Source organism: Dipodomys merriami, unplaced genomic scaffold (genome assembly GCF_024711535.1).
Source record: "Dipodomys merriami isolate MVZ:Mamm:240054 unplaced genomic scaffold, mDipMer1.0.p SCAF_638, whole genome shotgun sequence".
In the NCBI taxonomy this organism is placed as follows: Eukaryota; Metazoa; Chordata; class Mammalia; order Rodentia; family Heteromyidae; genus Dipodomys; species Dipodomys merriami.
Genome location: NW_027206222.1, coordinates 488141 through 506953, shown reverse-complemented (window position 1 = coordinate 506953; position 18813 = coordinate 488141). Strand labels below are relative to the sequence as shown.

At 37.1% G+C, this 18813-nt stretch overlaps 1 protein-coding gene across 6 annotated transcripts in view; it reads right to left on the bottom strand.

Moving 5' to 3' along the window:
* The window catches only part of LOC138815316 (protein CFAP20DC-like), a 200762-nt gene that overhangs the window by 37616 nt on the left and 144333 nt on the right, over positions 1 to 18813 (bottom strand). For all 6 annotated transcript variants that reach the window (XM_070004655.1, XM_070004659.1, XM_070004660.1 and 3 more), the window contains one exon: positions 8619 to 8825. In XM_070004655.1, the coding sequence (XP_069860756.1) occupies positions 8619 to 8825 (207 nt within the window). The remainder of the gene's footprint in view (positions 1 to 8618; positions 8826 to 18813) is intronic.

Here is an 18813-nt window from a genome sequence, read left to right as displayed (position 1 = left end):
AATTTCTCTTTTGAATATCAACTCCAAGTTTTCCTCATATGGTTCATAACAGTATAATTCTTTTTAGCATTCTTGTTTTATTACATGTTAGAATTTGGTACTTTTTTTTTTGCCGGTCATGGGGCCTGAATTCTGGGCCTGGGCGCTGTCCCTCAGCTCTTCAGCTCAAAGCTAGGACTCTACCACTTGAGCCACAATTCCCCTTCCAGCTTTTTCTGCTTATGTGGTGCTGAGGAATTGAACCCAGGGCTTCATGCATTCGAGGCAAGCACTCTACCACTGAGCCACCTTCCCAGCCCAGAATTTGGTACAATTAAAAAATTTTAATCAAAATGTGACTTCCCTACCCAAAGAAGTTAAGACTTTGACACCTATTATAATGTGGACCACAGTTTTGACCCCCAACCATGGCAAATGGTGTGGCAGGGATACCTGCATAGAAAGATGTCCACATTCCTTACTTCCTACATTTTCCTTATTTTAATAGAGCTTAAAGTATTAATGACACAGGTGATAGAATTCTTGAGAATAACTTGTCTTTTTCCATGAATGATCTCTTAGAAGTGATCCTTTAAATCAAATATCCCGTTTGATAATCACAGTCAGTTAGCCTGACTACCTGTGATGCACCATGAATTTAAATGTATTCAGATACTTTGGTAATTGAACCAATATCAGTGCATCACCATTTCAGTAATAAGAAACAACAGCTGGGAGAATAGTGGAAGGAAAAACATGTCATAAGGCATATTTGATCTCACTAGAGAAATAAGACTTGCAGCAATTTGAAAGTGAAATTTACTTCTATGTTTTAGGCTTTATTGTTTCACAGCAAAAAAAAAAACAAATTAGCAAGCAAAGGGCCTTATAGGTTTTCTAGATGAACTCACACTGGTGAAGAAATATTCCTGGTAATAAATTCATTGGTATTCATTCAGTATTTCAGCTATATGCAGGCCTCCAGTGAATAGACTTCTGCCTATTTATTTTCAGAGACATTTCCATAACTCTCTAAGAATCATAGCCCTGTTATTCAGCCAAAGGTCCATTTCTTAATTTTATGCTACTAATTCTATTTGTCCTTATTTCAAGCTCTTATTCCAAATGACTTACTCTATCCCTTGGAAAATGGTTATAGTGTTGGACTCAGCTCACATTTTGGACTCCACTGAGAGGATCCTGTCCATCTTTGCTCATGTTTATAAACACAGATTTAGTTATGCAATGAAGAAAACCTCCACAACTCAGTGCAAATTTCCTTTTGGACAATATCACCCCTTCTTGTGTTCTCAGAGTGATTCTTAAGTGCTGCAAAACAAAAAATATCTAATGGAAGGTTTTCAAAGTAATAGAACTGCTAACATGGACAGATAGAAGGATGAATGATTGCTTCTGTGAAGTCAGGTGTCCTCACATACACATGGATATTGAGAGGGTTCAGGACATGGTACCTTAAAATGTCACTTTGAAATGGCAGCAGCAGCAGCAGCAGCATGGTCACCTCCACCTTCTTTTGCTCTTTGAACCTGAAGCAGCTCCTAAGACCCTTGTGTGAGAGGTGCCCTCCCCATCTCCCCATACCCAGAAGAATTGGAACAGCCTGCCTCTGAAAACTGTCTCAGAGAAGAAATGGAAACAAAGGTCATGCTAAGTTTTTTCTAGTTCATTTCCATCAAGTCAAATCCCTTTTGTCCCATCATGTTTCTCCAGGACTCTTCACACCCAGCCAAACCTAGCATAAAATTTCATACGTTTAACCATTTCTTCACTTTCTATGAAGAAGGCTTATGTGGCACAAAAAACTTATGATTAAATAAATTTGTATGATTTTCCGTTATTACACTGTCTTTTGTTATAGAGACCACAGCCATGAACCTAAAATGAGTAGGGAAAAGATAACTTTTCCAACCATACTCTGTTTCTGTACTTAGGTTGCAGTAAATCTATTCTTAGGTAGGTAACATCCTATGACAGCAGCAGTAAAAGAAAAATTTTTTAAAATGGATTTCAGTCATATGTGGAGGATGCTATAAACAGATACAGAGAGATGGCAACCAATATATACATGTAACTATGACAAGAATAATTAACAACAGTAAATGATATTCCTTGAGCATTTACTCCATGCTAATTTTTTTTGTTGCAACAGGTCCACCTGTATTTTTATTTAAGCGACTTGTTTTTCCCCTTCCCCTCCACAAATTATACCGACATCAAATACAGTGAAAGCAGGGGTTATACTGTGGGGAGGGACATACAAAGCAACACAGAAATAATCTTATAAATGCGTTAGAAATAAATGCCATGCTAATTTTTGATAGATGTCTCATTTGTTCCTCAAAGAAATTCTATAAACTCCACAGAACCAACAGCACCATATAATAGAATAGGACACTCAGAGACTAGGCATCAACTATTCCTGATATAGCGGAGCCAAAATTTGGACACATTCAGTATTATTGTACATCTCACCCTCTTAACTAGTTAGTAGTACTTAATCCAATGTGACAATTCATACAGTGTTGAATACCAAGATTTTGGACAATAATTATAACAAAATTGAATCCATTTATGGCAAAAATGAAAGGTGGCTATGAAATCAATAGATCTGAAATATATGACTACTTCTCTAGTATAAATTAAATTCATTTGATTTAATTCTGACATGTCACTATATATTTAAAGTTAATGAGGTTTAATTTTTTTGTACTGTTAAATTCAGGACGAATGGAAAATAAAATAATACTCTGAATAAACAAAGTTTATTTGGTAGGGCAATTTTCATAGTCACTAAACAACTTGGACATTTCAGTATTTTCTCTTGACAGCACGAATAGTACACTGGCTCTGACTTCAGTTTCTGTATATCTTTTTTATAGTTGTAAAACTATATCTTCTTATCTGATTTATCTATGACTTAGCAAATCAACAACTTACCTTTTTGAACTTATTAAAACCTCATACCCAAAGGGAGTCAAGAAGCTAATAAATCTGCAGATGAGAAGGAATTAAGATGTAAAGCACCTGATTTGCCAGTATATAATGTTTTGGATCCTCAGGAATCATTTAAGAACACCAATATGATCTTGAGTTAAAAAAAAAAAAGATTCAGCTCCTAGAAACCTGGGACCTTCCTTTTGGTGGTGCTGTTGCTACGCAATACTGCCAGGAAAACAGCACTCAAAATCTTATCATCAAATATAAGATACTGCTTTTCTATGATCACACTGCTAGAAATGTTGGAGTGAGAGAGATATATGAAAGCTAAATGGAAGAACAAGAAATAAGATGATCTTGCTAAGTTAAAAGGTAAAGACAATATTTTAATATTGTTATATAAGATCTATGAAAATGGCAATAATGTGACAAGGTTAATCAAGACCATAAATAACTTGTCTGAGAATCTTACCATATGTTTGTAATTTTATTAAGTGCATCTTGCATCAATTTTTTTCTCCAAATATGATCTGCAATATGCCATGTTAGATGGATGTCTGCAATGAGCATTTTAATACTTTTTCTAAGACTTATGTGCTTGGGGTATGTGCTCACATCTGCATTTTAGGCAGGCTTTTCTTGAATCTAGGTTCTTGGAAGGTCAAGACAATGATGAAATCACAAAGAGTTGATCTCTAAGGCTCTGTGATGGCCAGTCTGGATGCCAGTGTTTAAGCTCATATTGAAATAAGCATAAAAGCATCTCTGCCCACCCCTACAGTCCTCTACAGCTATAAAAGCAAAAGAATCCTAGAACTTTTCATGTCACTCAGTGGCCCTTTGAGGAGAGCCATTTGTAGTCCGTGTGTGTGCTCACTCTGCAGCAGGGGCCTCAGGCACATACCCCCATGCACTCACTTAGGTCACACAGTGGCAACATGAAGAGGTCCTCTTATTAACCCCATCTTGAAGGTGATACCAGAAAATGGCAGAGTTGGGATCTGGGCCCAGGTGGAATTTATATTCTTTTGGTGATCACCTGAAATTGTATCTACTAATAACTGTTCCTTAGGAACACACACACACACACACACACACACACACACACACACACACACACACACACACACACACACACACACACACACACACACACACACACACACACACACACACACACACACACACACACACACACACACACACACACACACACACAATTGTATTGTGACTCAAAATTACTCACTTAGAAATTCATTATAACTAACTCCTAGCTTCCCTTGCCAAGGCTGCCTACAGCCCCGTGTCTGAATGTCTCGTGAGGGCTACTCCTAACAGAAACCTTCAAAAATTGATTACTTGTAGCCTGGTTTCCACAGAAGTTGTAAAGTATTGTTTTAATTGAATTTGGTTCTAAGTTAGAAACTGAAAAATTTGTCTGTCAAAGGCCAATGTATTTCTCAGTAGGCTTGATTTATTTAGCATGAGATGCCTACAAAAGGCAATTTTCTATGAGAAATATGGTTACACTTAATTACACTTTAAAATGACTAATTTATTATATCTAAACACCTTTTAAACAGTACATATTATTCTGAACTGTATAGATGCTGCGGAGAGCAGCATGTAAACACAACAGATTTTGCTGAAGACTTCAGTTCACTTGGTGTCAGCTTACTAGTTTCAGACTGTAATGTGTGTAAACTCACCAGGTAAGATACTACACTGAATGTTATCAGCTGACTAGAGCTTCCTTCCTTTCCACCCTTTCTTTCCTTCCTCTCATTTCTTTTTCCCTTCCCATCTCTCCTATCTCATCAGGCCTTGAAGATTTTTCCTCAAGGTATACACTTAATATTCACTTATCAGATTTTGAATATAAAACATGTTCTATACTACTAAAGATTTTAAAGCAAAACAAAGGTCATTTTTTATTCTGGAGTTTTGAAAAAAAGTGCCGTCCTTTGTGTGTTGTTAATTTAAGGGGGTCAGTGAGGAAACTGTGTACGTGACAGTGAGGACTGGAAAGGGCCAAAGAGGCATTAGAGCTGTTTGAGGGGTAATTGGATACAAGGTGTTAGGATATGTACAGAGTATATTTAAGAAATTATAATTAGGATGGAAGCATGGAGTGAAAGGTGAGGAGCAGTGCGAGATGAAGTAGAAATGGGGGCAGGTATGAAATCATGGGGATCAGGGTGCCAAACTACACAGTCAATGGAAGCCATTGAAGGCCTTTATGAAGGGGAGAGGATCAGATCACAAATCTGAATAATAGTTATAATAACAATGATAGCGAATCTTTATTAAGTTCCAGATACACGTGCAGTGTTTTACAAGGTCATAGCTTGGATCAGAACTGTGACACTCTGGCTTCTGAGAAGAGGCTTCCAGCCATCAGGGTATGGTGCCTGGGGGGCAGGCATAGAGGCACGAGGGACGATGTTAGGAATTTAGATGAAAGAATAACCACCATGGCTATGATATTAGGAAGTGAAAAGAGAGGAGCCTCAGAATTTGGAGGCCAGTTGGACATGGGGGATGAAAGTGTGGAAGGAGATCCCTCCCAATTTCTGGTTCAAGTGCCAGGGTGGATACTTGTGCCATTCACTGAGATATAAGAAGAGTAGGTTATCATTGTGATGAGACTGTGGGTTCTTTTGTTTCTCCTATCACTGTCGTTGTATAGTTTCTGAACAGAGCTGGATGAACTCACAGAAATTCCATAGTGATGCTTGCAAATTGCTCTATTTAAACTCTATATGCGTTCCGGGTGCAGAGTTCATTAAGGAATGTGGTTGTTGATAGTTCCAGTATTAGAACAGATTGAAATGGATGCTATAATAAACATACCTTATGAATACCAAAGGTAGGATCTCCAATATTTTCTGTCTGAAAAAATAGACTTTTCAGTTTCTCATTTAGTTGAACAGAGGGGTTATTAAGTTCATTCCTAACAGTGTTATTTTTGGCTGTGTACTTCTACGGTGCAGTAGTTGTCATGCAGGAGACTTTAGTCCTTGCCAGAACAGGACAGTGATGAGAACATAGTATCCAGGGCAACCAAGAGTTCAGACTTCTCAGTCCATAAATAATCATTCCTCGGCTTGCCCTCTGTCGTGCTTGTGTCTGAACTCCTTCATGGCAGAATGAGCTCCATCAGGAGGCAACTGTTGTCTTTCTCACTTGTGGGTTAAATGAGTGCGGAGGAATACTGTGTATGAAAGGCAGTGTTTCACTCCTATCACAAAGTGTGCTGGCAAAAATCTGCAAGTGTCTCTTACAATTCAGGTTACTAGAGCTACAAGGAGGCTCTGTAGCCAGAGTAATCTGAATATGGATATTTTCCTGAGTAGATGGATACTCTTGTGGCATTATGCATGTTTGATAGCTATATGTAATGGGAACACAACTGAGGCAAGAGAAACCTGGGGAATGAGCAGGTGGGAACAGACACACTAATTAGAAACTGCTATCACTTTTTCCTTTCACATCCTCATGGAGCCAATTAGAATTCTTCCTTCACAAAGACTTATAAATTCTCTGCAAATTACAGAAATCATACCTTCCACTGGAAGTGTGTAGTGCCCATTTGACAACTGAGTTATATACCAAGAAGTCACCATACCATGGAGGTTAGGAGCTCAGGCTTAGGAGTAGGGCCAAAGGAGGACTTCCTTGCTTGAGAGTTTCAATATTTTCATCTGGAAATGGGAACTATTTTGGTGCATAGAACTATTTTGGGGGCAGCTAGAAGGAGTAGTTTAAGATGACATGTGTGATATTAGGTGTTGGAGACTATTAGGTGTCTCCAAGACTTTCAAGATTTATAAAGATGTTGAAGCCCCAGAAAAAATTTAATTTACAAAAGTAAATTGCAAAACTAACAATTATTTAGTCTATATGTAAAGCATAGCATCCTCTGAATCGTACTACAAGTTAATGCTTAGGATAGAGTTATATATAAACATGAATCAATTATATGATTAAAAAGTTGTATTTTCTTTAAATTATATTGTTCAAAAGATATACTTAAGGTTGAATGAGAACATATTTTAATATGCTTGATACATTAAACATGATATTATAATTTGGAGCTGGAATGCATCCCAAAGGACCATGTGTCAAAAGCTTGGTCCTCAGTTTGTGACGCTTTTGGGAAATTGTAGAAACTTTAATAGTTGTAGCCTCCTAATTAGTAAGTGGAAGGAAGGAAGGTCACTAGGGGTGTGCCCTTGAGGGAGGATATTTTGACCGACTGCCACCCTTTCCTCTGTCTCACTCTATCACAAACTCCTTGCCATGATCTTCTGTCTTACCACAGGCCCAAGAGGAAAGGTCGTCCAAGTGACCATGGACTGAAACCATGAGCCAAAGTAAACCTTTCCTGCATTTCAGTTGTTTTCTCAATTATTTTATCACAGTAATGGAAAGTTGACCAACATTTGGCTTTTATGTAAACATCCCTTGGGCTTATAGGTATTTTAAGATGGCTCTAAATGGTTAAGAATATAGTAGCACTCATTAGGATTATAGCATTTTTAAAAATGATGCATTGGATGTCGAAGTTTATGATTTATTTGTCTAATTAAGCCTTAAGATCCTAGAGAAAAACACTGTAGAAAATGGATTGAGTCAAAATATTGTCCCGGATCCACCTCTGAGCTGATGTAGAAATTTAGGCCCAAGATTCTAGTCTGTTCATTTGAAAAACAGGAAGACTAAGACTTGTTCCAACTCCCTGCTGGGCTATGGTGATGCTGATGGCCATGCTTAATGTGCTTAACCGTGTTAACAAGGGAATGCAAGCCTTTGAAATAAGCATAGTGCCTGTCAAGGCTACTTGCACACAGGGAGGCATCAGTCAATAAATGCCTAGTGACTTCTACAAAAGGTTCCTTTCCACATTCAGATCGAAGCAATACTTATTATATGTTTATAGTCTTTCCCCTTTTGTCTATTTAATGAATGCTTATTTAACAAATCTAAAGTCTCCTCTACGATTAGGAATAAAACTAAACACTCATCATCTACATGAAACTATTCTTTCTTCTTTAAAGGGATGGGTTTATATATTGCTATGATTTCAATGTATTCCTAAAGTATTTTTGTTTAAAAGTTCAGCCGTCGAATGAATAATATTAAGAGAGGTGATTAGATTGTGGGAACTGTCTTCAGGAAGGCTGTGGAGGAGTGTTAGTTATCATGAGGATGGGTTCCTGAAAACAGTATTAATTCAGCCTCCTACTGGCACATGTACTTGTTCCTCCCCTGTCTTCTTCTCTCCTTCCTCAATGGGATTATGTAGAATGAAGGTCCTTGCCAGATGTAGGCCCTTCGACTTTGGACTTCTCAACTTCTAGAACTGGGACTTTTCTTGTACATTATATTTATGAATAATCCAGTCTTGTGCATTACGTTAGGAGTAGCACAAATGAGAATAAGATGGTTGACTATACCATGCATACTTTCTGACATTAAGTAAATATAATTGAAGAAAAGACAATGGCACCACCTAATTGCTGCCCCCAACCTTAAAATGTTATTTCAGAAAGAGCTCTAAGTATTTCTGGCAGTGACTGTTCTCATTTTAACTCTAATTTTCCAAGTCAAAGCTAGACTTTGCTTGAAAACTTGCTCCTTTTTGAGGTCATGGAATGAATGCAAAGCACAGTACTCACAGGTGGCAGGCAGGAGTTCCAGGTGGTTGTGTCATCACTGCTGGTACTGATGCTGACATTACAGTTGTCAACCTGGGATGCACTGAGGCCATGGGGAGCCCCAGTGTCTTCCAGTTCTTCATTCTGTTGCCGCCGTAGGCTTGCCAGCATCTGCAGCTCAGATTCACTCATCTGGCTGGGTTGATAGTTTCTCCAGTTGTACTCCTCCTGACCGAGAGAGAGGAAAATGACAGAAAGGGGCACTTTGTTTATAGGATCTTCTTAATTTTATAGGTTACCTACAAATGATACTCCTTAGCCTTAGCCATTATAATGGTTCCCTCACTGACAAGAGGCCAAAATCCTTCACAGATTTTCATGAAATGCCTACCTAAATCTCTCTCATCTTTTCCTCTTGCTCTTGATGGGCTAGCCACATTATCCTTCACTGAGTCCTCAAAAACATCAAAGTTGTACTTGCCTTAGTTCCTGTGCACATGCTAGCACTCCCTAAATCTGCTAACTGGTAGGCATCCTTTAGGTCCCTGGTGATATGGCCTTTCTTCAGGGAGGCCTTTTTTTGACAGTGACAAATGGGGTCAGGTCCTTTATTAGGTGCTTTCATGAGTTTAAGCATTTTCCTTTTTAATGTCTGTATATGTTTACCATAAGAGGTCTAACTATAAGTTACATGATCTAAGGTTGTTTTAAATCTATGAATTCCCAATCTGCAGATAGGGAAAGCCAACTCCATATTACCTGTCAGACCTTTGTAATAAAATTAAAGTCAGCAAATTCAACATACAAATTTAAACAAAGTATAGATGTGAAATATTTTATAAAAGTATATTCTAATGTGTATTCTTTTCTTATTGTAAAACATGAACTTAAAAAGGATATGCTTTAAATATGTAAGTGTTGTGTTAATTCTATATCATACATTCATGGAGAAAAGAAATCACGTTTGGTCTTACTAGGGAAACTTCTCCAGAAAGAATATTATTCCATTAAAGATAAATTAGAACTTAGTATATAGTCTATGAATACAATGAAAATGTCTATTTCCCCATAAAAATGTTTACTTTTAGCATTTACCACAACTGCACTTGAGTGGCTGTGAGCTCTGCATTGATGAGCATCATGATTTCCTTACTCCTCCTTCATTACATGTCTGGTGCTTAGAAGGTGCTCAGCCAATATATTTTTTCCTTTGCTTATCCTGGGGCTTAAAATCAGGGTATTGTTCCTAACTACTTCTGCTCAAGGACAGCACTCTAACACTTGAGTCAAAGCTCTACTTCTTGCTTTTAGGTGAACTAGAGGCGAATGTCTCATTGACTTTCCTGCCCAGGTTGGCTTTGAACCATTATCCTAAAATCCTCCTAAGTAGTTAGGATTATAGGTATGAACCACCAGTGAATGGCTCAACCAATATTTGTGTTCTTTTTTTTTTTGTATTGGTGCTGAGGTTTGAATTCAGGGCCTTATGCTTGCTACACAGGTGCTCTACCTCAGAGCCACTACTCTAGTGCATCCATTATTTTTATGAAAATATAAAAATTCAAAGAAGTTTTTAAAACAAGAAAAACAATTCACTATTTACAAAGCACAAATTCATAAGGGATTTCCCTTATGAATCAGTATTACCTTATGGTAATACTGATAATGTCTACTATCATCAAAAGATGTCAAATATTTGGATTCACATTGGAAACATATGAGGTATGAAAGCCAGAAATCACTCAGAGCTAGAATAAACATCTTCCCCAATGTAGAATACAGGTCAATAATTTAATGTATAACCTATAAAATTAAGAAGAATGAGGGAAGAAGGTGGGTTGGGGAGGGATGGGTGAGAAGGTTGAAGGGGATGACATTGATCAAAATGCACTATACGCATAAACTTTCTGCTAAATGGCAACTTCTTGGAAAACTATTTAAAGATAATATAAAAACCTGAAGATCAACAGAACAGACTAGAGGACCTAGAAATAAAGCTGCATAAGTACAGTCAGTAGATATTTGACAAAGGAGCCAAAGACATACAGTGGAAGAATCATAACCTCTTCAACTATTGGTGCTGGGAAAACTGGGTGGCCACATGCAGAAAACTGAAAGTGGACTCTGACTATCACCATGCACTACATCAACTCAAAATGAGTTAAAGACCTTAACATCAAACCTGATATTCTGAAACTACTGCAGGACAGAGTAGGAGAGATACTTGAACTTATAGGCACAAGCAGGAACTTCCTGAACAGAGGCCCAGGGTCACAACAAATTGGAGAGAGACTGGACAAATGGGACTACCTTAAAATAAAAAGTTTCTGCACAGACAAAGAAATAGCAGCCAAACTAGAAAGACAGCCAACTAATTGGGAAAAAATATTTACCAGCAAAATATCAGACAATATCCATTATATACAGGGAACTCAAGAAACTAACCCCTCACAAGTCTAACAAACTAATCATGAAATGGGCAAGGGAACTAAAGAGAGACTTCGCAGAAGAGATAAAAATGGCAAAGAAACACATGAGGAAATGTTCATCATCCCTGGCTGTAAAGGAAATGCAAATAAAAACAACACTGAGATACCACCTTACCCCAGTCAAATGGCCCACATCTTAAAGTCAGCCAACAACAAATGCTGGAGGGGATGTGGAGAAAGAGGAGCCCTACTGCATTGCTGGTGGGAATGTATACTAATACAACCACTTTGGAAAACAGTCTGGAGATACCTCAGAAAGCTAAATATAGACCTCCCCTATGACCCAGCCATACCACTCCTAGGCATCTACCCTGAGCAAAAGGAACTAGTATACAAAGACACATGCACCTCCATGTTTATTGCAGCACTGTTCACAATAGCCAAGATTTGGAAACAACCCAGATGCCCCACTGCTGATGAGTGGATCCAAAAATTGTGGTACCTATATACAATGGAATATTATGCAGCCATTAGAAAGGACAAAATAATGGCATTTGCAGGAAAATGGAAGGAACCTGAGCAGAATATTTTGAGTGAAGCCAAGAACAAAGAGACAAATGGCACATGGTCTCCCTGATATGTGGATGTTAAAGCCAAAATATAAGAAGATATGACAGAGTAACAGGACTCAAGAAACAAAGGACAGCCACACATTTTGTCATATCTTTGCGAAATGACTCCATGTTCTAGAACATATATATGGTAGATATATGCCCTCAACAGAGGGAAGACAGGAGGAGGAAAAAATAACTTGTCAAAGCTCATAGAATTCATAAACTGTATAGACCATGATAATGACAATTTTCCTTACGAAAGTTAAAATGTGTTTGTAACTAACTATCACTATTCCACAATACTACCACTATTCCACAATATGTAAAACTTATGTAATCACCTAATCTCAATTAAAGAACAAAAGTGAGAGAAGGGATAGGTTAAGAGAGATGGGTGACAATGTTGTCAGGCACTATGTACTCATGTACTGTTTTGAAGAATGGGAACTTCCTTGTACAATTACTTAAAGATAATAATAAAAATAAAGATAATATAAAAAAAGATTACTACAAATCTTTAGAGTCTAATATAAATATCAGCTTAATGTATAGGGCAAGAATTGTTATGTGAAAGTTTTAAAATATTTTATTTCATTCCCCTTTAGACCAAATCAGATTTGAGAGGAAGTACTAGTTTCAATACTGCTAAAATGTCAGCACTGAATTTGAGCAGTGTGATTTACACCCAGCACTGGCATATTACTTAAAGCAGTTTTACAAATGCACATTTGGAACTAATGGTATTAGAGTCAAAAAGATCTTTTCCAGGAGATACTAGAATTTTTAGTTATTCAAATCTCTATATTACTTATCTTGAAAAGCCTTAGAGAGCTACTGCCTTCTCTTGCCTTCCTCCCCACCCCTGCCCATAAGATGTCAAAAGAAAATGTAATTTTGAAAACAATTCTTAGAGGTCCTAAGACATTAAATGCTTTTTAATAAAGCATTACCATCATCATATTTTGAGGATTCTTAAAGCTTATTATCTAATAATGTGATGTGGAGACTTTCTGGGAAATTGCCAATGGAACTTCAATGTTTATGGCTCCAGAGCTTGGCACCATATGAGGCTAGACAACCTTAAGGAATCATGAGTATTTAATATACTTTTAGGGTTCATAAGAAGATGAAGAAATTCATATTTCTAATGAAAAAGAAATGAGAAGTGTTGAGGAGAAAATAAACCCAGAAAAGATGCTCACCATCAATTCAAATCCACAAGGAGAGACACCTCTCACATCTAGTAGGATGCTTACAGTAATTTTAAAAAGACAATAACAAGTGCTGGTAAGCATGGGGAGAAATTGGGATTTTCACACATTTCTTGTAAAATGATGCGAGTGCTTTGGATAAACATCTTGGCAGTCTCTCAAAGAGTTAAACATAGGGTTATTCTGTTCACCCCTAGGTATATACCAAGGAAAGGTGAAAATATGCCTACACAATAATTTGCACACAAATATTCATAATCACATTGTTTCTAATATCCCCAAAGTGGAAGAGGCCACTTGTCCATCAATGGACAAACAGATTTTTGTATATCGTATAATGGAATGTACTTCAGTCATAAAGAGAGAAACAAGCTTTGGAAATATTATGCTCAGTGAAATATGTCAGTTACAACAAACCACATCTTGTGTGATTCCATTTATATGAAATGTCAAGAATAGATGAATATTGAAAGACAGAAAGTAGAGGCTGGGGCAAAAGGACTGGGAAGTGTTTGCTAATGGGTATAAAGTTTCTTTTGGGGTGATGAAAATGCTGTGAAATTAGATCATGATGGTTCTAGAATATACTCCCAAATTACCTACTTTCAAAAGGTGTAGTTTATGGCATATAAATTACACCTCAATCAAAAGTAGTTTGGTAATAGGGAAACTATGAGATTATTAGCTTCTTGATTTGGAGTGAGCAGTGACCAAATGACTTGTTCTTCACTTCAGTTTTCTGCCAAAAAATAGAATTGAATGTTGTAATGTGTGACATGGGCATTTCATTGGGCTTGTTACTACTACTAATTGAAAAATGACACTTTAATTTTCTTATTTTCTCTTAAGATGAAATAATACACAGTTAGGATGAGAGAGTTCTCCATTCAATTTGTTGATTTATTCCACATGCTTATACTGGGCCTGAACAGCAATTCTGGGTGCCAGGACAGAATGAGGATGAGCTAGTGGTTAGGTTAGCCAGATCTAAGCCCAGGCCTTAGTTCTATCATTCTCCAGCTGTATTCGAATAGGAAAATTACTTTACCTTTCTATACCTCAGTTTCTTCATTGTTCAAATGCAGCCCATACTATACCACACAGAATTTTGGGTGGTCAGAGTCAAATAACACATATCTTATGCTTATCTCTGAACTTAACAAATAGCTATATTGGCGATGTCGATGTTATGATATGAAACTTTATCAGAAAATGGTGTTAGTTATTTTTTGAGATAAGGCCTTGCTTTATGTCTGGGCCATCCAGTACTGCAGTCCTCTTACTTGTGCTTCTCTATGTCTCTGAGATGAGATGTGTGCTACTGTACCTAACTAATAGTTGAGATGGAATACTGCAGACTCCTTTTTTTTTGTGGCAATCTGGCCACAAATGATCCTCTAATCTCTGTCTCCCAAGCTAATTATGTTGATGTGTGTGTGTGTGTGTGTGTGTGTGTGTGTGTGTGTGTGTGTGTATGAAGTAACTCATATATAACTATTCAAAATTATTCAAAATAATATGCATAATATAAAACTAAATTTAACAATCAAAATGATTGAGATTAAAAATATGTGGTAATAACTTTATGTTGTTTTCCCGAACTGGAATGGATTGTCTTTGGAACACATATTCTTAGGGTAAAAACATCCCTTTTAAGGGTCTACTGAGTTGGCAACCAATACACATACTCTGTTATTTTTCTTTTTTTTCCTCTCATTTTCTCTGATTCCTTTCCTTTCAGACCTTGGTCCAATCTATACTCTGGTAGCACAAGAAGCAAAAGGAAAACAAGACACATCATTGAGCCTATGGTCTAGAAAGTGAGATTGTACAGTAGAAATTATAATGTGCTATGGTGAATATAACAAGTAGATTAGTAGATGCCCAGGGATGGGGTAAAGGGGCAACCATTTCCCAGTCCCCTTTACCCCAGGCCTGAGCATCCACTAATCTACTTGTGATATGCATCTTTTGGGGTGATAAAAATGTTCTGAAATTAAGTCATTAGGTATAACACTTGAGAACAGTACAGAAGTGACTCTTCAGTACAATTACAGAAAATTCAAGAAGGCTAAGGTGGCATTTGATAGAAATTTTAAATTGTTGGCAGTGGAATTAGTGGTTTTTGGAAGGACTCTCTCTACCACTGGCAGTACTGAAACAAGGGCTGAGAAATAGCTGGCTGGCCTCTTACAGTCATTTGCTATGGTGGCAATAAGATAGAGTGAGTCATTAATTTATCGCACAAATACTTACGGAAACTCTACTACATGCCAGGTCCTGTTCGTGCTAAGTTTGCACAGAACTCTGTATTTCCATGATCTTATTTCCTACAATAGTAAAATGTATTCTGACAACATTGTGGAAGGAACAGCCAAAATGAACAGAGGGAAGAAAGTGACTTCCTCCAGGTCATGAATAGAGAAATTGGTGACAGAGGCAGGTAATTAACTCAGTTCTCCAAGTCATTTCTGATTTGCAATCTCTTAAGCCACTTTAAAATCACCAGAAAGGCTAAATCATTTATTAGTGGTATTTTTAAAAATAGACGCTTGCAATAAAGTCTTCACATTAAAGTGGACTCCCAAATAACATGTTACCTGACTAAATTATACAACTGCTGAGAGACAATAATTCTAACACTAATGGGATCACAATGTTATATACATCCAAGTTGCATCTCAAGATATTGTACAAAAGAAGGGAGATATTGTTAATAAGATTTGTTAAGAAATGAAGCATTAGTTGGTTGTCAGTGGTTCATGCTTTTAATGCTAGCTATTCAGTTGGCTGAGATCTGAGGATCAGTGGCTCAAAGCCAGCCTGAGTAGCAAAGTCTGTGAAACTTTAATCTCCAGTTAACCAGCAAAAAAAAATGCTGGAAACCAGAGGTATGGTTCCAGAGTTCCACCCTTGAGGGAAAAAGCTAAGGGAGAATCCTGGCCCTACAGTCAAGCTCCAATACCAAAACTGGGAGGAAGGCTATATAATTCAACTGTGCTCAGGCTCCCAGACAAGACAACTGCTTACTAAGCCAGTCCAGTCATTAATTTTCATCGACTTTTCCTTATAAATTATGCGAGGCCTGAGACAGTAAGGCTATAATGGCAGTCAAATGTAGCCCTTGCTTTGGTAGGCCTTACAACTAGCAGGGCAAATGGTAGCCATGAAGAAATGACTACGCATAAGGCAGAATAATGATCATGCATAAGGTAAAAACCTAATATTAATAATCACATAAAATCTTGATAATGATTAAAAGGAAAACTCATAACTCCAGCAAAACAATATAAGCTACAATAAACAAAACTCATATTTTAAGTTGATGACCTTTGCATAACTGTTTAAGATTCTAGAACATAAGAGCTTAATGGATCAAATATCCATTTTCAGTATTTTGTGAACCTTGAAAAGACCCAGTTTCACTGAACTGTAGATGAGCCCAGGTTTAGTTTACAGTGGTTATATGGAGAAAGATGAACTGTGCCATGAAATAAGGTCAGACTAAGTACTTCACTCTGTTCTTTCCAGATGAGAGAGAAATAGACCTAGAAGAAAAAAAAATCCCTATCCTGGAGCTAATAAAATCATCCAGACTCTCAGAATCAGGCTTACACTGAGACAATCCTTGAATTGCACAGCATAGATGACATCACGTGGCAAAAATGTTTAGTGCAAGGTCCATCAATTGATCTCTGTCTCTGCATTCTTTTAAGTTATACAGGTTAACTTAACAAAAAGTGTTACTAATTTCACAGGGGATAATAGCTGTTAGAATATAATACATATGGCAGCAAAGAGAAAGGAGATATCCAAAAGGGTCTGGAATTCCAGAGAAAAGAGAGGTCACTTTGTATAGTTAGATAAGGCTTTGTGCAGAAGATGGTGTCAAAACTTTGCCTTTAAGAAGAGAAATACTGTAGCATATTCCAACCGCCAGATAGGAAAACCAGAAGGCAAGCCAGAAGTAGGTATCTTATTGTTCACAGAAAAAAATCATTAAATAGGCAACAAAGTAATACATTGTTAAAAAAATAAAATCAGTAAAACTGATCCAAATCAATAAGAATAAAAATACTTATAATCCAAATTTAACAGAATGGATTCCTCTTTCCTGTCCAAGTCTTATTAAAAGCCTAAGATCTACCAAAAGATATATTCTTAATAGCTCCCAAATGAAAACTACCAACATGTCCAGTGAAGTGGATGAATATGTGGGGTTAATTTATATTGTGAAACATTATACAGCAAAGAAATGAGAGATCGAGTGAATCTCATCATCACTAACTTGGAGGACCCAGACATATAAGAGTCTATAGTGGTAAAATTAATCGTAGGGATGGGTAGTATGGGGGAATAGTGGCAGGAAGAGGTAGAAACAAGGCCTCTAGATTATGGGTATTATTCTTTCTTGATTTGAGTGACTGTTACATGGGTTTGTGCAGTTTGTAAATTTATCAAGTATACGCTTATGTGTACTTCTCCACGATCAACAAAAACAAAGACATCTAAGGTTGTAAAAAGATTTCTAGAAGCTTGGTGCTGATGGTTCACGCCTGTAATCCTAGTTACTTGGGAAGCTGAGATAAAGGATAATAGTTCAAGGCCACAGAGAAGTTTGCAAGACTCCTTTTCATGTGAATGTGGTGGGGTGAGCCTGTTATCCTCACAACATCAGGAAGCCCAGCATGTGGATCGTACCTAGACATGTGCCCAGGCAGGAAATGAGACATTACTTTAAAAATAGCAAAATACAGGGCTGAAATAAGGCTTAGCATGAAGAAAGCCAGCCTGTAAGGCTTTTAGTTCAGATTCCTAGAAAATAACCGTTGGCAACTCTGTCTTATAGTTCTTTTTTTTTCTTTTTTTTGTAAATGTAGCTGAGGAAAGTTAGGGTCAGGATGGTTTCAATGGTTTTGTAGTTGTGATTAGAAATTTTGGGAGGTTTTGTAGACCCTTACACGATAACAAGAAAACTATAAAAGTCAGTTTTTCAAGGGTAATTTTAAGTTTTAATTGACATTTTAATGTGAGGTTCTTTCTATTTCTATTTGCAGACAATGTTTAATGTCTACTTTGACATTTTAAATAATAGCTGACAGTAAATTAGTGTTCAGGGTATCTTCTCACCAGCAAGCATTCCTGAAAATTTGTTTCTAATTCCTAATCTATGAACCTCCCACAAGAGTTTGCCCTGACTCATGGGGGACACAGGTTCACTAATGGGAAGAACAATAAGAAGACAGGAGCTATAAACATGAACTATAAGTGACACATAGTTGGCCACCCAGGACATACACAATTTATGGTAGCTTTCAGCATTTGCTTCACCAGGCAAAGGGGTAAATTAAAATTTAAAGACAAAGCCACAGACCTACTTGAAAAACTTTGCTAAGTGTAAGGGATACTATGTCAAGTCATATAAATCAGAAGCCAGACCATTTGAAGGTACTGTCTGGCAGTGCATAGATCATGTTTCTTGTCAATGGGATTCATAATGGACCTAAGCACATCCAAAGCCAATATTGTTAACTATCTGTGACAAATCTTTCAGCATGTAACCTAGACACTTTTGACAATCCTTGACTTCATTATACACACAAATCCTTTAAAAGTTTTAGGTAGAGAATTCTTAGATAACTAAACTCAAATTAAATTGCTTGTGAGGGGATAGACAAATTTCAATCTCATACATGTTCCTTTGTTTGGTGGAGGAGGAAGAGCATGCAAAGAATTTATTTTTCACTTTTTAAATTTTTCACATTTTATTCGCATCAACTATCTGTATAAGGATGCTTTGTTGTGACATGTTTATATCTGCATATTAGACTTTACTGCTTCACTTTTCCTTATCTCCCTTTCTCCATTCCCAAGTCATTCTCAATAAGCTCACTGTTCCATTTTCACAGGTGTACATGAAGTATTTTTGATCATATTTGTCCTCTTCCAGTCTCTCCATTTG